Genomic DNA, 23,678 nt, shown 5'->3' with positions numbered 1-23,678 from the left:
ACCACATCGTTTTCCAGGTAACTTTTAATTCTGAAATATCTTTACATCTCCGCATAAGCAACAGACAGGAAAACACTCTTAGATCTAATTACAGATCACCTTATTGTATACTGCTGTTAGTTCCAGTTTTGAACACATTAACATTCACCTTTTCAAGAAAACAAGAAAATCTCTCAGAAATCTTAAGAATCTTTCTACAATGCTAAAAGCATTTTAGTAGAACTGTTGCAATTTTTAATCCATACAGATGTAAACCTACATTTCCCACGATTAATGCATTCAACTCTTCATTCTCATGAAAGTGCAATTTAGACCCACCCAAAATACCGACTGCAGTGCTTTAGAGTTATCCAGGCTTTTCACTGCTTCCTATTAGACCCGTTCCCCTACACAAATCTGTAATTCCCCCCACTTCTTAGCTACAGCTGAGTCTGAGCTAAAAAAGGAATCCAAGACCCATTTAGAGTATTTGACTGGGCTAGCAGCTACCCAAAACTATTCAAGAGGACCTTCTAAAGCTTGCCTCATTAATATCTAAGCACTAAAAATGTTAATTAACGTTAATATAAACAAAAGTTTAACCTGGTGACAAAAGCTCTTAACGTTTTCTTTCCTACTAACGTGAGCATGCATAAAGAATGCTAGTCAGATTACCAGGATTTTCTGCAAACCCTACAAAATCACTAATAGCATCCACACAACACATTATTTAAGACCAGCAGCTCCTCCTACCAGCACACTGGGAAACCGCATTTAATCTTTGCATCAGTTCTTCTAGGGCCATTTCTTCAGTTTTCAGCCAGCACCTCATTCTCTGATAAAACAAAAAGAATCCACAGCAAACATGCTCCCCCTGCTCCAAGAATGCAGGGAGGGGGGGGGTCGGAAAAAAAAGAAAAAAGAAACCAACCCAAAGCAGAGAGCTACAGCAGTGCTTGGCAGCCCTGCATTTCAATTCCCCCCCCCTGCCTCGGCACAAAGGGAGGCAGGAGCGCACGTTCCCTCCTGGCAGCGCCTGGCTGAGGCGGGCGCTGCTGGAAGCCAGAGCTGTGAATGTTAATGACAGCAGGACGGCTTCAAACTTCTCTCCCCTCCTCTGCGTCTGGGTTTGCCCGCAGTGGAGTCCTCGAATGGCAGAATTTAATGCGAAGCGTTGATTAGCCCACGTACCGCCGGTCTCTTCCCAGCCTGCAGCGAGCGCCGGGAAGGGCTGCGCTGAACCGACAGCGCGGGGAGCGATCGGGGAGCGCTGGGCGAGGATTTGGGGCTCGCAGGAAGCCCCATCGCCCTCAGGTTGCCCTGAAGCCTGGCTCCCGGGCTCCCTTCTACTTTCTCGCCAGTTTGTTGCAGGGTGGGCAGCCGTGGAGGATAACGCCTTCCCTCCGAGAACACTAAAGCTGCTGTGCTCTCACCAGCCCCGCAAAGGTGCCTTCACATGCGGTTTGAAATGGTCATTTTTGAAGGGTGAGGACTTCAAATTTCCTTTAAACACTGCGACAACCACAGCCACGTTCCGGACTGCTTGGAAGAGCTTGACTGCTTAAATGTAGTGCCACAGCAGTCTCTGTATTTCCCTTTCCCTTAGGCACACGGGTTTTAAAGTCGGGACCTACAGACCCCCCAAGGTGGACGGGGTACAGGCAAGAGAACTGCTGTAGAAGGTAACTAAGAAAAGCAAGGCTGATAGCCAGTCAACTTCCATTCGCTATAAAGGGTACAGCACCACTGGAAAACTTTTAAGGATATAGAAAATCTCTACAAAACTGAAATACCTCTCTGAACAGCTGCTCCTTGTAATTGATTTTCAGTGCTTTTACACAGCCTGTTTTACAAGTGTCAAACTATGTAGCTTTTAACACTTTTTCAAGACTAGCTCAATACCTACTAAATCTCATTATTGGCATGTTTTTGCTGATGGTCAGCTAAATTCTCTCAGTCTTTTAATCACCTTATTCTTTTTAGTTATGTCCTCTTACATTTTAGCCGTTAAAGATATGGTTACCTATGGCTAAAAGAAAAAGGTATGTTTTCCTGTATGCTTAAAAGGACTGTGCCGTATTATTTAGGATGACGGTACTTTTCTACAGATTACACACAGCAGGCAAAAAGCAGCAGTTCTTCCTAGGAAAATATATGGATACCTATGATGACCTGTTCATAGTTCTAAACAATAACACTAGGGAGGCCATGAAATAGAAGAAGTTATTTAAGAGGACCCATTAATCTATCTGAGCTTCCTCTGTCAATAAAACTGAGATCATATTTCAGTATTCATTTGTAGAAATCCCACGTCATTTCCACTCCAAGTGTGATAGACCTACAGCAGCTCTATCTATTATATATGACTAGAGTCATATTTATTTCAATTTCTATATTAATGGAAATGAAAAATTAAGTCTCTAGTCAAGCTTTTGCATAACAAAGTATTGCCATAAAAATACAGCATCTATAGGAACTTCATATGCAAAAAAAGTATTTTGTATATTCAAGATTGCAGGTCAGGCTCTGGATATTCAGGTGGTGAACCAGGAGTGAACCAACTAGAAAAGGTGTGCAAGTCCACAGGTTCATATGGATAGAATCATAGAATTATGGAACAGTTTTGGTTGGAAGTGACCTTCAAAAGCCATCTGGTCCAACCTCCCCCTGCAATGATCAGGGACATCTGTAACTAGATCAGGTTGCTCAGAACCCCATCGAGCCTGGCCTGGAATGTCTTCAGGGATGGCTGAGCCTTGCTTCGAAACAAAGGCTGGGGACAGAATCCCATGTCCACAGACAGCCCAGGGAGAAAATCCAGATGTCGGGAAGTCAATGGCCTTGTTGACTGCAGCAAGTTGAAGGCCCAAGAGATTTTAGTGTATGCACAACAGCACAGTTCACTTGTAAGATTACACTATTTCCCAGTGGAGCAAGAAGTGCAGGAGACATATTCATTCATAAGCATCTACTGAAATAGAAAATGCAAGTTCAATCCCAACTTTCCTTGAGTGTCCTGCCTCAATTCAGTAGCGATTTCATATTTTCCTTGGGGCATCAGCAAACTGCTTAAGCCTCTCATATATGACAAGGTTCATCTTTCCATGGCATTTTCGCAGTGAAATAAATATCAAATGAAAAGCAAGATATGAAAGTACTGATGAATTTTATCAGATCAGCCAGTCAACCTTCAGGATCACATACACATAACATCTATTTACACTTGTGCAAAATAAATGTGGAACTCTTAATATGCTAGTTAAAGCTCAGTTATACAACCATCATCACTTTACATATTCTTTCTACACTTTCAAACACTCCGCACCTTCAAATAAATTCAAAACATGCAAGACATGTCAGAGTGTCAAAGTGAAAGATGTCAGTTAGTTGGACTGAAAATTAGTTTACCTAAAAGTGTTTGTTCGTTTGGTTTGGTGTTTCATTTTTTGTTTGTTTGTTTGAATAATGTAAATTTTTAATCATATTCATTCATAGAAATGAGGCAGCCTTGTCTGGAGCGATACAGTAACAAGTTTAGATGTAGTTTTTCTACTGAAGGTAACAGAGATACAGTGTTTTCAATATACTTAACCACAGAATGTGAGATTAAGGTCTCTGATGGTTTGAATCTAGAATCTAACTACATCATCCATGGTTTCATGAATAACTTTGAGTCAGTATAAAGAAACAGGACTTTAATTAAAATCTACTCTTCACAAGAGAAGCCAACTGAGCCTTCTTGCAACAAAACTCAAGCCCATATCTTACCATGAGCTATCTGGGGAATCAAAACAGTTCTGGAAATAAAAGTGTCTGTATAGCTCACGGATGAGCTACTGCCATTTTTGCTCCTTTGAAGTTTGTACTTGATGCCCCACACCTTTGCAGGTCATCATGAAAATCATATTAGGCAGTTAAATATTTCTTATCATCCTCACACATCTCAAGCTAAATTAAAATTGGAGAATAAAACGATTGATGTCCAGTTCTAGCACTGAGAGTCCGTAAACATAATAGGAAATGTCTTAATTTTTCAGGTAAAGTGCGATTATTTTTACTGAAAAATTCAAGCTGCTTCTAGAATTCTGATTTTTAACTTCTGCTAATGTATCACCTCTAGCAAAAAGTCTTCAGTAGTCCCAGGCAAGCCCATGCTACAGCAGAGATTCATACTTAAGTATAGCACCGTGTAAAAATGCTTTTACAAAGAAATATGATGAACACACATCCTTTCAGTTCTGCCTCAGGTGTTTAAAATGCAGAGAAAACATTTTTGTCAAATGGCCTGTACTCCCATTTCTTTCAGTGAAACTGCAAGAAGTAAATGTATTGCAGAATTTAATCAACCTCCAAGGCTACATGGATGTAATATTTGACCTGATGTCTGCAGGTTTGCATTGATTTTCTTCTAAACTTCCATTGGATTTGAAAGCCACACCACCATTGTTTTTTTCCTTCAGTACTCTACTTCACTCTGGTTTTGGCTGTGGTCTCCAGCCAAGCCTGTTCAAACACAACAACATTACATCCCTCTTATTTTCAAACAGCTCCAGCCAAAAAAGCATTACCTAGTTTTTCAAGAAACTGTAGCTATTTTGAAAATGTTCCATAGTAATATGCAACTATCCTCTTGTGAGAAGCCAAAGCAATAACCTTAAATCATTAACATATAATCATATAAAGCATTTTGCCTGAGCAAAAGATACTTGCAACAATACACCTAAAGATTTCTCTGCTCGCTTTACTTTGATCTCCGCAATATAATTCATCAATGAGTTAAAAAAAATTAATGATGTGCCATGTGAAAAAGTGCTTTTCTTTAAACTACTTTCCTGAATTTTTTCTGGGTGCCCCAGTTTGCCTTTTGTAAAGCAGTGGAGGAAAAGAAAAAAACAAACAAAAAAGAAAGAGGAAATAAACACACTCTATTCACTTCCTCAAGCCATTCATGACTATACAGACCTCCACTGAAGGTGATATTATGTCCCCTCCAACTGCCTTTTTTCCAGACAGAAGATTTCCTACACTAATTAGTTCCTACTTGTACAAAAGCAACCCCATACCTCTGACCGCCTTTGCTGTGCCTCCTCGTACCCTAATTCTACTTTAACAAAGCGAACAAAACTGGACATGCTACTGAAGAAGTAGGCACAGCAGAGATTACACACTGACATAAGGATTTTGTTGTTCTCCGTTTCCCTCTCAGTGGTTTATAATGTCCTCTTTGCCTTTTTGACCAACACTGAGTGCCAACTGAGCTGCTGCTGCTGTTTTCAGGGAAATACCCAAGATTGGTTGAGGTTTCTTAGCGAGGGTACAACTAATTTAGGGAATAATGTTGTCTTTTCTCCTATGGATCACTCTGTACAAACAATTAATTTCACCTACTCTACTGCTCAGTTACTTTGTGCCACCAGTTTATCCTCCAACTGTTTGCATTCAGCATTGAATTTGATTATTTTGAATAATTTAACATATTTGCAAATTTAGTCTTTCCACACTTCCTTTCCACTTCCAGCTCCTTTGGGATTATGTTGAATATCTGAAGCCCCTGTAAAAATCCCTGCTTTACTCCACCTGTAACTCCCCTCCACCCACAGAAAACTGACCACCTAAAGCAACACTGTTTCTTGTTTTTTAATCAATTATTAAACCACAAGAGGGCTTCCATTTCCACCCACAGGAGCTTAGTTTCTCTAAGAGCCTGAGAGCAGCTACAATGAAAAAATACTATTTATAGAATATGAAGTAGAAGCATAATAAATTCAAACACAAGTTTCCCTGCTGCTTTGCATGTGCTCTACTACATCATTTGCTGTAAGGGAATGGGCAGAGCATATGGATGGTTATACCTATACAGCTGAATCATCTGCCAAACATCCCATACTGCTCTCCAGCAACACCACATGGGCAACACCAGGCAGGCAAGTCAGCCACGCTCTTTTTTGGACAGCCCCAACATCACACACCACAATACTCTATAGACTGCGTAAGCAATGAAGCTACAGGCATCCATGTCACCACTGCTGTCCTAAGAGACTTCAGATGTAGCCAGAAAGACTTACCTAAGCTGGGCTCCTGCAGAGTGTGAAGAGACCCACTTAATGTGGTTTTCATAATCTAGGTTCTCACAGGTCTCACAAAAAACTTCCACATCTACCCACTGCACAAGAGCAATACTGATCCCCAGCCCTAAATAAAAAAGGAAAGAAAAGGGAGACAGGACTGTTGATATGAAAGATCCAAACAGAAAATGCATTTTTAACATTTCAACCTCCTCCTGGCACCAGTTCTTCCTTCATGAAGCAAAGGGATTTTTCCCTTTTATTTTTCTGAATGACTGAGTCCTCTTGGTAATCAGCCCAGTTAGGCTTTATTATGTAAAGCATCTGGGATTTGAAACTGGGATTCATAAGCAGAGATGGCAGTATTCAGTTTTTGGCAACACCTCAGTCTTCCACAAGGAGAAAATTGTTCCTAGATTCACCATCTCCAGCAATACAGAGAACTTTGCATTGTATAAGTCATTACTTTGCAAATACATGCAGGAAGGAAAAAAAAAGTAAAAGTAGTTTTTTCATCTTAAAAACTTGATACTCAAGCACTTTACAAAGCCTGCATATAGGCAAGGTTCATATAGGAACACAAACTAAAGAAGCCTTCAGATGTGCAGAAGCATTTAACAGCAGAATTCCACGAAAATTATGCCTTATTTTACTCCTCTATTAATTTACCAAATCCCTATCGAGTCGTCAGTGTCAGATCACCCTCCATAATATTTTTCCTTGAGAAAGTAAGTGACATACAGAAAGAAAAGTCTGGCAGCTGCTCTCCACGCTCCCTCATCTTAGCTACATGCAGGGACCCGGCCAAGGTGGTACCCAGACCAAGTACTCAGCAGTAGGGGAAAAGCTTCATCCTCACCCCACAGTTGCTTCCCTTCCTTTTCGTTATTGCTCAGGCCCATGGCTGAGAAGCTTTACAGGATGGATGAAATGCAATATACCAATCTCTATTTGTTGGCCCCTTCCCCAGTTCAGCTCGATCCTGCTACAGTCCAGTTCCCAGTTTTCAGTCTTCTTCCCTAAACATCTCTTTCCCCCTTATCAATTGCAATTTAGCCTCTCCTTAAACAAACAAACACACACAAAACAAACAAAAAAATCAAGATTAATTCTTAAAGTTTAGCTTAGCCACTAATTCTTCCGTAATTAATTTCTTCCATACCTGGTACCTCAGTTTCACACTAGAGCAGCATTCCTCATACTTCCATAAAGTTTTCTAGTGAGGCTCTTCAGTCTGAATGAACTTAAACCCATTGACTAGATCAAGGGTTTCAATACTTCCTAGCATAACAGGCGGGGTCTTCTTTTTCTCCAGCCTCCCTTGCTTGTATGAAGCAAATGAATGAAATGTCATTTGAATCTCCTCTGCTGATCTGCGTTTTTAAAGAGAGCTAATTTTCCCAGTAACTGCTTCATCCAATTTTCTTCTTGATTCTCCTCTTTTGCCACATGGGATTAAGTAATCACTGCAGAGCCAACAGCCTTGAAAGAGTTTATTTAGTGAAATAACTCCAATTGCCCCTGCTCAGCTGAGGGCTGCTCTGGCCCTTTCTCCCTCTCTGGTCTGAGGAGCTAAACTACCCAGATGTGCCAGCAGCTGGACTCCTCTAAAAGCAGGCTTGGCAATGAATGGATGTTGCCTTTTTGTCAGTGTAATTCCAAGAAAGACTCTACCTTTCTAAATTTACTGAGATGTCTTTATAGATAAAGGAAGTGCTTTTTGTAGGAAGCCAGCAACTCTAAAGATGGGAAGCATGTGGGTGAGTGGTGAAACAACTTGCTGCAAACATAAATAATACAGAAAGAAATTAAGTATCACTGTTATTTGCCTTGAAATGCTCCCACAGGTATGTATAATTAAAAGAAAGGCTACACAAGGGAAACTGTAGTCCAGCTCCTAAAAAACCCCGTGAAACCACAATACTTTGAACATATTAAAGAACAGAAATCAAGGAGCTTTTATTTTAGACAAATAGATATGTAAAGATACCATGATAATGAAATAGGTGGTAAAGTTTGCAGAGGTTTCATAGTCATATTCCCTGACAAAGTTAGTATTTGGTATTTAAATGCAGAAATGAAATTGATCCAGAAAACAAATATTCTGTTTTGTCTTGTCAGGGTGGTTTTCTTTTCAAAGGAAATGCAGGGTCAAAGGAAATGAAGAATCTTTAATTTCTCACTCCCTAAAAAAAGTCAGTCCAATGTTTTTTAAAGCTCAAACAATTGAGGTCTTCTACATAGTATTAGACTTCAAATCAGTCCGTGTGTGTGTGTGTGCGCGTGTGCATTTGTGTTCAGATTTGGAGTATTAAGAAAAGTTCAAATTTTATTACATGTCCCACTTTGTAAAAATCACTATTCAAAAAGAACTGGCCATACACATAAAAGTTTAGCAGGTCTACTGTTCAAATGTCAGGGCTGATTTAAAACATTATCAGGAAATTACTATGTGAGGGAATGTGATATTTATTATAACTGTCACTTACAATTGTTAATTTCACATACAATCAGCAATCTAAAAAGTATTCAGAATAAAAAAAGTAGGGTTTTCCCAGGACCATTCAATTTGATTGCACAAAATAAAACTGAAGTGCTTACCCCTGAGGAGCAGGCTGACAACTTTTATCACAGATAAAGGACAGAGTAGAAAGATGTCCACTTTAATTTGAAACTTTTTTTTAGCAGGACTTATCTTAAAGTTTGACTGCCCTTTTCCAGTTTTACATCTTTCAAAATGTAGCATTTACTGGAGCTTTAGGGTGACAGAAAGCTTTTCCCTTTTTAGAAGAGGAAATAGAGCAATACTCAGGGAATGTGCTGAGGACATGGAAAAATGACATTTGTGATTGGTCTGGGTGAGCTGCCCATCTCTGGCAGACATGCCCCCCCCAGGGCTACTCACTGTGCTGCCCTGGGTGCTGGGGCCTCTCTCCTGGACTGTACCCCAAGTGCTGGTCAAGGACTTGGCTCTGTCTTGATACAAAATAGGAAAATTTAAGAAATCTCAAAAAGTACCCAGGAACAGGAAAAATAATTTCCAACAACCACAAGGGTATTTAGCCTGCAACCAAAGAGGCCAAACCCCAAACAAGATCTGTCTTGCTGCGGAGCGCTCGCCCTCACCATGGGTGAGGTGTGTGCAGTAGTGTCTTTGTCTTTCACAACAGAGCTTGAAAACTTCTCTGTGGAGGTTTCATTAACAGGCCAATTCGCCCATCTATTTTATCACATACAAGCCTCAGTAAATAAAACGTCATTATTTTCTTAGTCTGGGTATTTGTGTTGATGGATGCTTAATACAGGACAGAAAGGTCAGGTCAGGTTTCATTAAATTTTGCAGATTCCAGGTAGTGAAAAAAATGCCTCTGGAGAAGAGGGGAAAAAAAAAAAAAAAAAAAGGCTTTTGCAGATAATTATAACTTTTTCATTTCTTGACAAGCAAAAGCACTATGTCCAGTTCACAATAACTTGAGGTTTTTTAAATTAGAATATGAAGTTATGAGATCTGAAAATGTTCACTATTTTTTCCATTTAATATTCTGCACAGAATACGCTACTTCCCAAACCAGCCAAATTCAATTGATCTTTCCTAGGAGCTGGTCTGCACAACACCTCACTAGATGAGGGAAAACAAATGTTCTTCAGTTTATAGTTCATCTGCCTTCATTATGGTAAAGCTGTCAGAAAGGAAGATGTCATTTAGGCTTCTTTACAGTGTAAGCCATATCCAAACCACTGTTTCATGCCTTCTTGAAACAGAAATATTGTTTTTTTGCTTTATTAGGTTTCTGAAAGTATTGTTTAGTTTTCTTGAAGGACCACAGTCCTGACTAGTTACTGCTTTTGAAATAAAAATGTAAGCATGCATGTATAGATTTCTTTGTTATTTTGATTATGTACTGCTGTTGCTTTTTCTTGTTTTCCCTCCTTCACTCTTGCAGCAATTTCTAATCCATAACAAGGATTCTTTCGTCAGTGACAAGCTTAACGCAATACTGTTTATTTTCACTTTTTTTGCCTTTAAAATGCAGTAAAAAGTGCTTTTTGACAAATCATCTATTACACATAAGTTGCATGAGCTTCAATTTCAAATAATTTTTAAGCTTTATAATGTCTGGGTACTTTAAAAAGCATCTTCTGAATTGAGTCAATCACAAGCGCAACGAAGAGCTGGCTCTATAAATCCACAAAGATTAACACAGAGGGACAGGCTCATGGAGATACTCATCCCCTGAGCACTGCACACCATTTTTCACTCCAGCTCACAAGACATGTTTGTTTCTAACCCCATCCAATGCTGTCAGGTCAGCTGCATAGTTACTGGTTACTAATAACCTCCAGGATGCATCAAATGATACACCAAATATCTTCAATATCTTCAAATATCTTCAATACTGAGATTCTCAGCTGTCCTGTCCTGCACTTCTGCCACCCATTTGCATTTACCGACCAGATGCAGCTACTACATCAAGACTGATCTGTAGCACAGAGTTCCGTCAGCAGCTCAGTAGCGGAAGGACCACTGAAACACAGTTGCACAACTTGGATGTGCTGATTCAAAGAGCATATCTACAATGCTGGTTTTGGTTCAGCTCCAGTCAGATGTTAACGTTCAGATGATAACATTCAAAAAAATATTACTTAATAAGAAAATTCAGAAGTACACAAAAATTTCCAAGAACGTAAAGGAAAAAAATATTAATGTGTCACGCAAAAAAACCCCACAGCATCTCACACTATTTCATTGTATGTGGTGATACATTTGTTGTACCATACAATGCTTCTGCATGATTATTGTTGGTGTTAGGCCTGGAAAGGGCATCAAGGAAATAAATAATTATGCTACCATATTCCCCTTTCTAAGACAGCAGATGTATAATGGACCACTCTCCCATCATGCTCCTGTGTGTTCCACGGCAATGCCTGCATCTCTGAAGGAGAACATTTTGATCCTCTTCACCATTCTCACCTGTGTACCCAAGAGGAAGCGCATTTTCAAAGACAAATACTGTCCATGTATCAGCAGAGCACAGATGAGCAGCAGAGAGAGCAGGGAGCTTAGAATTATGAAATATAATTTAAAATCTGTGATTCCAAAGGGTAGCATATAGAGGAGGCTTGAGGATACCAGTTAACATGCACTGGAATGCCTGACTTGAAACTTTAGCTAGACTACAGCAACATATGTGAAAGGAAAACTCTCTTTGGTCACAAGACTGATCTGCATTAGCATCTTCCTAAGAGCCGTTTACTTCCTTCAGGATCTTGACCAGCCCTCTAAAGAAACAAACAGACATTAAGGAAATAGTCACCTTTGCATCTGTAGTTATTCATACGGTTTGGTCTGCCATTGCTAGGATCATCTGCCACAAAAGCAAAAAATCACTAAGTAACTTTGTCTGGAAAGCTCCACTGGATAAAACCAAAGAAATCCATAAAAACAAACAACTTAGCAAATAATGTTTGAGATATTATTAAATACACGAGTCAGATATTCTCTACCTATCCGAAAGCTTTCCATAACATGCTACCTGTAAAAACTGTTATCCTACTTCATCTTTCCAAAGACCAGATTTCTCTTCACTGTCACATGCATCTGCAAATGGGATGTCTTGTAGAATAATTAGCAGTGGTGTAGTAATGGGTTGCAGTCAAAAAGTCCTCAAAAAGTGGAAATAGTTATGTTATTAGATGGTTTAACTTCAATTATATTGCTTTCATGGGACTAGGCAACATGCTGTTCAAGGCCCTGCACTATTTGCTTTACGATAGAACGAATACTTCTGTATTAGTTTTCTAGGTCTTTAAATGTGTAGAGGCAATAAGGAAGGGTAGGACAGGATTCAGAAGATAGACCATGAATAACAGCTGACAAACAAATAATTCCTTCGCTCCTGTTTCTTTCCTTCTTCTCCCCCTGACATTTGTAAAAGAGTGTTTAAAACTAGAGACTGATTTCTCATGGAAAAAGACAGCATCTGCCTGCTCTCCCCAACTCCCAGACTAAGCTGTTTGTATACACAGAGCACCTGGACCATTCTAATGTAATATTACTAATCTGGAGCACCCAAAGCAAATACTAACAAAAGAAAGTCCATGAAAACTTCAAGTCCTTTCTAGGGAAAGAACTCTTTAAAAACATATACCTCAGCAATGACAGGCAACATTATTTGTAGGGAAAACACAGTAAGGTCTCAGATCCAAAGATTGTTTAATATTCATGAATAAAATCTCAAATGCAAAGGGCTTAGTGACTAAACTTACATATAATTTCATGTGAACAGCTGTCCCCTTTTAGACAGGAAAAGGAGTTTATGAAATATTTTGAAGCCTATTTCAGTAAGTAATCCCACCACGGAATCACTGCAAGATGTCTCTATAATATTTGACAAGCTACAGCTAATGTTTTGTCAACCTGTGTTAAAAGTGTTTTTGTATACAGCATAGTCTTCTCAGTACCACGTCCAGTATATATGGCAAACCATTCTACTAACAAGAAGACAAGTCACAAATGTGACCTCTACCTCACTTACTTGTGACCCAGGTACACACATGAAGATACATTAAACATACCTGCTGAAAAACAATCTAATTCTTATGCAATACTTGCTTAACAGAGCTTCTCTTTCTTAAAGTACAATAACACAAGTATGTTTTCAATTAATTCTTCCTGATATCCTCACACAACCACACTGTTGCACAGATTTGGTTTTGGCTTGAACAGTTGAATCTAATCATAAGCATCACTTAAATCTTCTAACACAATATATGAAATCATCCTCTTCTCACAGCCAGAACAAAAATACTAATCTGTGAGAACACATACATGTACCCCATACTGAATTAATTAAATAAATTACGAATAAACCAAATCTCATGCCAAAATGCTATTACGAGGCAAATGTACCAGCAATTCCTTTCAGCAGCTCTCTGATCTCCAACTCCAAGAAACAGCTAAGACTGCAATAATATGCAAACAATAGCATTGAACTTTAAAAGGCAAGACTTTAAAAATAAGTATTCAGAAAACTAGATGCTGTCTGTAATTAAATATAAACACACAATCCATGTTTAGACTTAAAAAGAAAGACCAACCTTTCTTGTTGTTCTGTCCAAAATCCAAAGCATGTCACATCTCCTTTGATCAGGTGTTTTATGCGAGAACAGCATAAACAGCACAGCATTTGAGAAACACACATAGTAAAAAGGTCCAAGTGTGCATGTTCAACTCTTCTCAAACACAGATAAATACACAGGCTCAGTGCAGTTCATTTAGCTTTTGCAGTGAATTTGTTTCCAAGGAAACCAATAGGTGCAGATGTTTTCCCATATAACAGGGAAATTCAGCAGATTACTCATTTACTCAGTATCTTATTCATTCATTTTTTCTGACCAATAGCAAACTATTCCTCAGACTCTGTTAGAAGACCAGACTGCATTTAAAAAAAAAAAGCCCCTTCCCTATACATAATCTTACTGAGCAGGTGTTGCTAAAGGATGCATGTCACCTTTAAATGTCTTCCTCTTTATTCTTTTTCAGTCTCCCCTCCCAAAGTGACCTGCCTCTCTTGCTTTGTCTCCTTCAACAAGAGTGTGCCAAACCCACCCTCTATCCAGAGCTTTCATCCCAAAAGATGCTCCAACAACTTGGCAAGGTCCCAGCTTCCAAGGGGCAATGCTGACTTAGAGAGCTATGGGAATGCCTATTCTTACCATATGGTACAGCTTTGCAAAATTGTATTGTGCTATAGAAGTATCATCACAACCAACATGATTTATGCTTCTTAGGATAAGAGTACAAAATCTAAATATTTACTAAGGCCACAATGGAGATGCAGGGTAGAAAATCTACATTCCTTACGGTTCTTTCACAGGACATTAAACCTATAACTCAAAGTTCCAAACAAAATGTTTCCTTCTCATTCAGGCTGTAGATTCCCAAGCTGATGTATATAAAACAAAACACCATAACACCATGGACACTACTTTGGTTGGTTGGTTGGTTGGTGGTTTTTTTTGTAAGTTAGACCTCTTCTCTCTCTGGATAAGATACGGGAATACTTACTATACCTTCTGGGTTCTGAAAGCTTTTTTCCCCTTGTCCTCTTTCAGTGTTACTGATTCAACAGCAACATCTACTGGACACGGAAGAGAAAGATTCAATTTCTTACAAGAGATTAAAGGGCCAGGCACAGTAGCAGAAAATGAGTACAGCACTCCTCTCTGGATACTTCTGCATCCCAGTCACTGCAAAACCAGAACTGAAAAGAACAACATTTTAAAATAGGCATTTGCTCTCTACTGACCTCTCCAAAAGGAAAATAAATACAACAAAAAGATGGATAAAAGAATAGCAGTGACTTCTGGTTGCCATTTGGAGACAATGTATTTATATTACATCTTCTAGGAATATTAGATACACTAGGCCAACAGAACCAGTTGACGGAAATTCTGCCAGTAAAAACACTCAATCTTCAAGTTCATGCAATGAAGAGGCTTATTATGCACCTTTTTTGCTCTTTAAATCTGTTTTCCCTCAAAAACACACAACCAAACAGCAGTGACTAATAGGCAGCCAGATCAGACCAAGCAAAAGTTCTGCAAAACTCCATGGAGAACAAGATGATCTCACGTGAACCTACTAAATGCTAAGAACAAGAATCCCAAATAACTCTGGCCTAATGACACCCAGCATTTGCCTTCCATAACGGAATCTGCTGGGGTCTAAATTCCTCAAGTAGAGCACAGGAAGAATTGAGGCCTTGTGAGAAGGACACAGGATAATCCAAGTCTCTGGCAGGTTCCATCTAAGCAAATCAAAGAGAACAACAGAGGAGTAGCTGATGTCCATCCCTCTTTCTGCAAAGACTGGCATTTCATCTGCCTGCTAAAAGGCACGTATCATGATTGGAGTTCACAGTCACAGCCCTTGCCTGGCTTTTGACATCTACAGAATTCCTTCTTTTAAAACGCAGTCAGATGAGAACAGGATCCTTACTACAAGCACTGATTATGCATCACCTTTAAAGAGATTTTTTATTAGATGGATGAATGCAAACAGCACAAAACTTGACTCCCATTTTACAAGTTAGGGCCTCATTCAGTCAGCAGGTAACCAGGTTTCCATTTACTACCAACACCCTGGTCTCACGAATCTTGGCTCCTTCAAGACAGTGTCTTCACCCAGACAGTCAGCTGGGCCTCCACCCAGCCCTCTAGGCTGAGGAGGAAACCGAAGTGCACCCTCTTTTTCTCATCGAGTGCTCCACTCACTTTGCTATGTTGGGAACCCCAAAGTCTCTGTATCCAGCCTGCAGGAAGCTGACCCTCCTACCTTTCGAGAAGCTCAGCAAGGTGTACACTGGGCACATGTAGCAGCTTAAGAAAACAGCACACATCAAACTGTAGACAGCCTTCTCAAGAAGGCAGCAGGTCTGAGTGAAGTCAAGGGGACCTGTCAGCCCCAGATAGCCCAGTCTTCACCAGCGAAACTACTGAAGGACTTACAAAGAGAATGAGGGACACCCTCTTGGACTTAAAATACCTAAATGCTACCAATGTCCCTCGAACATCAGCACTGCTCTCTCCCTCACGCTGCTAGTGAGCCTCTTCACTGTAGCACAGTGAACAAAAGCAAGCCCAGCAGCCCTGCTGGAACCCCACCAGTTGGTAAAATGTGAAAACAACCCAGATGCTCCCTTTGGGATCAGTCCTGGCTGCACACACATATGGCAATGTGGTATCTTCTAGAATCTCATTTATAGCCTTCCTACATAAATGTGTTTTTCAAAAGTGAAAAGAGTAGATTTCTGTAGAACAAAATATGCCGGGTGTGCAATAAAACACACTGTACTGTTGCCCAGAGCTGGAATGATACAGAAGTATACTACAGCATGCAGATGGAATGGCAAATTTCTATATGTAATACAGTTCTCAGATATATAGTATATTTTCTATAATAAGAAGTGTTTCTCAAAATAAGCAATAATAGGGAGGCGGGAGGAGGAAGTAAAGACAGCTTCCTTAACGTGTAATGGGGCCTTTTTGCAGCATTTTTTTTCCTCACTCCTCTGATTGCAAGCCTTGCTATGTGGAAAAAGAAACTTCCAGGATGCCTTCTGGGAAAAACCCTCTCTTCACCACACACAGCACTAGCGAAGAGGACTTCAGGCAGCATTAAGAGAACTGATTCTGCTTTAGACCCACCAGCCTTGTTCCAACTGGATTTTTTGGCAAGTCCTGGGAGCATTATGAAGGTCTCCAGCACCTTCTCTGCAAATACACAACACCTTGCGTGTATCCACACACCTTACTGGAAAGAGAAGCTGCTGACAAGGCTGCCTGGTTTTTCAGGGACCTGCTCACCACTTCTCAGAAACCTCAGCAGAAGTGGCATTGATACCGTTACTCTGGAAACTTCACCTTTTGGACAGGTCTCTTTGGCAGCAGTTAATTCCAGGCACCTTGGTGCTGCTGCTTTTCCTAAAATGAAAAAATCAAGTCAATCCACCATTTTCAGTGTAGTTGTTTTGCCCCAAGATGATTCTTGAATGGAAGTCACACATGGCACAGGGGTACCACAGAACCTTCCTTCCTTCCCTCCCTCCCTCCCTTCACACACTTAATAATTAGCAAAAGTATATTTCCCCAGGTAAGCCTTTGCAAAACAGGTCACACAAATTTGACAGCAGTAAGCTTAATTGACAGACTCCAGATGCAATATCAAATTCATTTCCCTCCTCCTCTCTACATAAAATATTTAGTAATAGTCAATGGAAAAAGTATTAATCTATTCAATAATTGGTTTAGATGGTATTTTTAGACTCCAGGTAATAATCTAATTATGTGCAAGAAATAATTTTAAAGAATTGCGTTTTTTCTAATGTACCTTATGATCAACAAATAGGCTGAAGCAGATCTGACAAGCTAAGAAAATAGAACTGCTCACTAAGTAATTTAAATTGCATGTCCAAATTAAATGAACTCTCTTTAGCCTCTAGCTATTAAAACAAACACAATACCTTTAGCTAGAGGAAAAGGTTTTCCTTTGACAGCTGGCCATTTAACCAATTCTAGTCAACTCTAAAACAGCACAACTTTCAACAGTAAAGAAACTCAGCCACATCAGTATGCATCTAGTCTACAGTTTGTGCCTGTGAACAAAAGGAGTTCGCAGACAGCTGTCTATTTTCAGTGGCAGATTTCTATGCACCTCACATGTTGAAGCTATAGCAAAATGCAAAAATAGACTTTAAAAAACCAACCTTAAATTACTTATTTAATTATTTCCCAATATTTCTGTTATCAAAGCTCTCTCCTCCTGTGTGGTGATGGTTTGACGTTCTGAACACCCAAAGAGGGTGCATTGATTAACCTCAGCAAATCCATGCATTTGCATGAAACAGCTTGAGTGATTCCTCAGTGCCAGAGGCAACAACTGAACCCAACAGCTAATCAGGGTATTAGCTAGAAGAGAGGCAGAACAATTCATTTCCATGACAAAAGGTCCAGCTGGAAGCCAGTGAGTTAACATAACCCACTACTCTTTACCCTACAGATGTGTAGGTGACACTGAAGTGATTATTAAGGCAGCATGTGCAACCTTGTAGCTCAGATAGTTTCTACTGCACCTATGCTAGACCTAATGTTTACATTCACAACCTCTCCATCTTCAAAGCCAGCAAGCAGTCCCATTACAGAAGCAGAGGACATGAGCAAGGAAGAACTCTAAACTCGCCAAGCGTCTGCTCTTCATTACACGGGAGGCACATCAAAAGCATGAGATGTCTAAGGTCACGCATTACCTTGTCGGAAGAATAAGGCAGTTTCTGTAACAGAGTTTGTTTTGTTTTGTTTTCCTGTTGAGATATTATAATCATGCAGAGTTACAAAGATATTCACTGCCTACAGATGCAGAGAAATGGGATTTACAGAACGCTTGAATAGGTTAGACATGTAACCCCTGCTGAATTTCAATTACACTTGCTGCTTAGGCACTTTTCCAATTTCTTTGGAGCCACCTGAGGCACCAAAAGCACAAAGGTACTCATGTCAGAGACTAAACAGAATTGACAAAGCTTTCCTACTCTAGTGTCAGCATGTATCTAATGTTTCATCTTGCACGGAGAATGTCTGAAAGGTGAAGCATGATTTAAATCAAAAGAGAAAGGTTCATTGCATCCAGATGTATCACAAGAGTTATTAATTTTCATAATGAACTGTTATTGCTTCCTCTTCTGATTTAACAGCCATATATTTCAAGTAGATTATAAACAATAGGACATCTATGACTGTAATATTAAATATATAAACCTAAGAAAGTTGTATTACCTTTTACTAGCTTAATATTGCTAGAGAATAATTTCATACCCCTCTACACAATGTAAAAATGCCACTATTCGAGGAAACTCCAAATTTCAGTTTGCGTGCATCACATCTTACCATGAGTGTGTTTTGAACACCACACAGAACAAAGCAGGTACAGCTTCCCCCAGCTCAATCTGATAAAGTTCTTGCTTCTTTGTACAGATTATTGGTGTTTACCTCTTCCTTGGCAAGGAGCTCCCCAAGCACACAACCAAAGGGCAGCAAAACGAAGGCGGCCAGGCTGGCACAGCCCCAGTTACACCTCCCAGGTTAACATGATCTCACAGCTAACAAGGAACCCCAGCCAAACTAATTCAGAAAAGCAAAAGACTCTCCAGGAAATGGGAGAATGGAAAAGGAAAAATAACAAATGCTGTGGCTGGGCTGCTTATTACAAACAGAAAACAGGGATAAAGTAGAAGTGCAACGATGCAGAAATGGTGTTTCCAATACACCTAACACACCGTTAAAAGTTGTCATGAATCAGTATAAGTCACTGCAGCACATGGTAGTTGGACCATCCCCCTAAGATATTTCTCAACTGGGTTCAGGGAATTTTGAAGGAGAAAAACCAACACAAAACCAAAAACACACAAGAAAACCCAAAACAAAAAAAAACAAAAACCCCCAAACAAACAAACAAAAGGTGACTAGTAGTTAACAAAAGCTAAGAGTAATTTCAGGCAGCACTATTTACTGAAAATGTCTTTATTTTCTTAAGCTTCATTCTTCCTGTTACTGTATGAAATACCCACACACGCAGGAAAAGCAAACAGCAGTTGAACTGAAAATTCATCAAGTGTGGCACCAAATTAAAGATACATATACAAACACACAAATATGCACACATACACTGAATTGTATTGCTGACATTACTGGAATATCTCTCCACAGCTCATTTATAGCTAGAAATGCCTTTTTACACTAATGGAGCTTTCACGTTCTAACTTATTGAACTGAATGCTGCTAGCTGAACAAGAAGTTATTTTTATATATTCCGTATTTGCTGTAATTCCCAGGAAAGAAGGAATTAGAGTAAGATGTTTAATATTAATTTCATTTAAGAAGCTGGTTAACCTGCATAGCTTAGAAGTTTTAAGATTTAAATTCTGACAAGACTTTACTGATTTTAATCAAGCTGGGATTTCATTGCTCTATCACTTGAAGCAGCAACACAACACAGATGAAGTTTAACATGCAAAGGTTCTCCTATGTTGTTAGGCAGATTATTCCAATTAGCTTTAAACACGCCTCATTTTGAGAAGTTAAACTCATAAAAATTTGCCAAATTCCTTCAATAGAAATTCAGTTTTAATATAAAGCAGCTCTTTTAGCTAACAAACACATAAAAACCATTGGCTTATAAACACATAATGAGACCGATACCAGTCCTACAGCAGCCAGTAAATGAACAGACTTGTAAAGACATTTATTTATAAAATTGAGTTCTGCTGTAAGCAAACAGCCTCAACACTGAGAAATGCTAACTGTGCACACATAATATCTGCTCTATCTTCCTTGGATGTGCACTTCACATCAAAGTACTAGTACCAAACAGAAAGCTCAGCATGGATATACTAAAAAGCTCCCACAGTAAAATCCAGCCAGTCCTTTAGGGACAACCCACTGCCACCAGGCAGACAAAAAGCAGCACACACTTTTCTCTGCCAACAGTTACGGCGATCCCAGTTCTACGTTCATAAAAAAGAAAACAAATCCCTAGTCCCCTCTCCTTGAGCATTATGACAGATGCCACCAGGGACAGCAGTAGCTCCCAGCTCTGTGCTGGACCGTGCGTTACTAAGCCACTTGTGTATTATAGCTTAGGGACTCCTGCCCTAGTTGGCTTCTTTTTAAAAGCAGAAAAGGTCATGAGCTTTTTAGCATCTCTATGGACAGGCTGAGAGTTCTAGAATGCCATCTTCATTCCACAGAAGACGTACCAATGTTAATCAGATGACGGCACGCTGTCATCACTCCCATGAAAAAAGGTCTTGTTGCAGCTGCACAAATGTCCAAACGCCTTTTGGTCTTGACTATCTTTTTTTTTGAGTATGCAAACAACCTCATCAACAATACTTAGTATGACATTCATAGCCTCATTTTCTACATATACCTGGTAAGGGTATTAATCTAGTTTATCAGTAATCCTTTGAAAGAAGCTCTTCATCGAGTTTTTACTTGAGGTATGGTGTAATGTTCACAGCTTTGCAGATTAAAATGAAAGCTCCAGTGAGATACTGAACATGATAAAGCGCTTGGAGAATATAAGATAGCTCAAAGAATCAAGGAACTTTCCAAATATATTGCATAAATGGAGGGCTCCTCCCCCCAAAATGCCCTGGTTTAATCCTGGCACTCTTGGAATTACCAATTAAAGCAGCTTCTAAGAGATAATTTCTAGTTGCTTAATTTTTAGTTAAGATCTTTAAAAGGCTGTATTTGTAGACATCAAGGAATTGAATGGACTTGATCCAAAAAGCATTAGCTACCATTTTTCTGAAAAGTCACTTAATTTACAACAGTATAATTATTATAACAATGAACACCTACAATGTTTCCCTCATACGTTACTACTGAAATTTTGTATTCATAGAGTTGTGTCTAGTGGAAACAAATGGGTAACGAGTATAACTGAAGTTATACTCTGGGTTCAGAGTATAACTAGAGTTACTCAGATGCGTAAGTGTTTAAGAGGCAGCATGTTGTTGGCTTTTTTCTCCCCTCTGATGAAGATGATGAGCTATCAGTCATCTTGATAACATAACCTGACCAGACTGTTCCATACAGTGATGTTGTAGCAGGTATATAATTCAGTCAAAGCAGTCAGCTTCATAATGCCATTGAGTAGTGCCTAAAAGGTGTTTATGTATAGAAAACACTGCGATTTTACACTTTCAGATGATACCAAGCACTTTTCTTTCCAAGAGCTTGTGAAGTAATGGGACCATTTAAAGCGCCTGTGAGTGTAACAGCTGATGATCTGTTTGCAGCACTGTTACAAGTGTTAGAACTGGCACATCACAGTCACTCAGCTGTCTTTTCAGCTGCGTAGTAATTTGTCATGTAAAAATCCTAACAATCATGTAAAATGTTAAAGAGACACCCATTTTATAATTAACAATGTTTAAAAAAGAATTTTTCCACCCATGAAGTCTTCTTAGGTAAGTTTGGAGCATGTAAACTTCAGACTTAGCAGTCAGTAGTCACCTGTATCCTTGATTCCTCCAAACCTGGGCAGTGTCACCACAGTTCCCTTACTTTTTTATAGAAGTTTTGACTGTAGCACCCTCGTGGCTGTTTGCTACAACACAAGCAATCACAGTTCCCAAGATGTCACACCACCAAATCTTCATACCACAAGAGGTTTTCTCTGCGTCCCTACTGCTTTAGCATCATGGCAGGAGGGTAGAAAACTCTCTGTGAAAAGATCATTTCAGATCTGTTTGGAATACGAACGGAGGAAAAACCAACCCCAACCAGGTAGAACAATAAAACATGCACTAAGAAAACACAGAAATACTGGATTTTTTTTTTTTTTTAATTTTAATTTTTAAAGATCTCATGCCCGTCTTCTATGCTTTCCATTTTCTGGCTTCTTCTGAAGACAAGAGGGGGAAGAACGTATTACATACATAATTTGAAATGAGGCAATAGCACACACAAGTTGGTCAGACATTATCATGCTTCCATCTCAGTTGTGCTCTGCCCCAAGCAGAATTTTGCATGCTGCTTTATCTGTAGCTTTCAAACTAGGCTTTCAAGCCTTCCACGGTGGCACATATTCTCAAGCAAAAACATGTAAACTCACAGACACAATGATGACCTGATCTTAATTATAACTTCTAGGAAATTACTGAAGTAAAAATATTGCTATTAATATAGTACCAATGCCATAGCAGATGAGTTCCTGGGGAGGGGGAGGGAACAGAAAACTTCAGCAAAAGCAACATATGGTTCAACTAAGAAGAGCAGCAAGATGCTCTCCATCCTACAGTATTATTAGTCTGCATGAGAGACTAAGAACCCCCACATTTGCTTACAGCAGCAAAAATTTCAGAAGGGAAAAGACTACAAAAACATTGCTGACATTATTTTCCATAGTAGCATTTATCTTTCTGCCTTTTCCCATCAGAAGACTAAGTTCACAGTACAAGGCACTATGGCTTTCTTTACCAACTGAAAAATACTTGCTGCTTTTCCTGAAATAAGTACTCGAATAAGTATTAGAACTAGAGCAAAATGACTGTTCATCCCACAATATACCCAACATATAAATTGCCCATTTTAAATATTCACCATGTTACACTACTGTAGTTCTTTTCTGAGAAGATTCTTTTTATCAGTCCCTTGAAGGAGTCAGAAAATATTAACATCCAAATTGTATCAAGTAAGAGCAATAATTTGTGAAAAATCAAAACCCAATGAAATGGCCACAAGCACAATGATTCATTCAATCCTCAATACTACCTTTCTATGTCAGAACAGTTATGACACAGAAAAAGTTTTCACACTGCTTTCAGTTTTAAAGTTAGATAACTTTGCCAGAAAATGATCTGCAGCTAAGCTTCTCATGCCTAGCTCTAGGAAAGCTCTTTCCCCACTCTACACATAGTTGTCTTGTTCAAGTCAAAAGAAAACAAACATATATTTTTTTGAAAACTGTATCTCACTTCTTCCAAGCACTAAGAGTATTATCAGGTGCTTTCCAGTTTTTATTAACAGCTTGTAATTCAGATTTCAAGGCAGGCACAGATGTAATCCCCAATGAAAAATCCACTACATCTCAGGCTGGAAAACATAGGCCAGAACTTTTTTCACTAAACCTTGTATTCTTTTCACATGGACTTCAGTGACACGACAGCAGCCACAGCTAAAAGGTGATAATAGCATAGCCACATATGTGCAGGTTATTATAGGTAGTGTCATGCCTATGAAGAATGTATATACACTCACTTCCTGTTTTCCCTTCACTGTATGTGTTCTGATCTGTGTAGCTTATTAAGCTTCCTCTATAGATCTACCAGTCAACCATTGATTCACTGTTGATACACATGTACCTTAGTCTGAACCTAAGACAGCTCTTCCCTGAATTTCTGGAAAGGAAGAGTAGCAATTTACCATTTTAAATCCTCCAGATGACAAAAGACAGAACAACCCTTCCTCTGACTTTATACTCCAAACCTTTTCAGGACTTGTTTGTTTCTTCTTCTTTCACAGAAGCACCATACTACAAAAATACCAAAACCTTCCTGATATCTCTTA

At 39.3% G+C, this 23,678-nt stretch overlaps 1 protein-coding gene across 12 annotated transcripts in view; it reads right to left on the bottom strand.

Annotated features, from left to right (window-relative positions):
* The window catches only part of MCF2L (MCF.2 cell line derived transforming sequence like), a 162,318-nt gene that overhangs the window by 126,756 nt on the left and 11,884 nt on the right, over positions 1–23,678 (bottom strand). The window contains exons 1-2 of one of the 12 annotated variants that reach the window (XM_071807493.1): positions 911–1,185; positions 733–814 (exon numbers count right to left, since the gene is read on the bottom strand). The exons of 10 other annotated variants lie outside the window; for them this stretch is intronic. In XM_071807493.1, the coding sequence (XP_071663594.1) occupies positions 733–811 (79 nt within the window). In that variant the 5' untranslated portion in view covers positions 812–814; positions 911–1,185. Of the gene's footprint in view, positions 1–732; positions 1,186–23,678 lie in introns of those variants that run through there. One more of the 12 variants, XM_071807514.1, reaches the window with a different exon arrangement.

Source organism: Patagioenas fasciata, chromosome 1 (genome assembly GCF_037038585.1).
Source record: "Patagioenas fasciata isolate bPatFas1 chromosome 1, bPatFas1.hap1, whole genome shotgun sequence".
Classification (NCBI taxonomy): Eukaryota; Metazoa; Chordata; class Aves; order Columbiformes; family Columbidae; genus Patagioenas; species Patagioenas fasciata.
The sequence above is the reverse complement of the archived record's forward strand: the minus strand, read 5'-3'. Positions and strand labels throughout refer to the sequence as shown.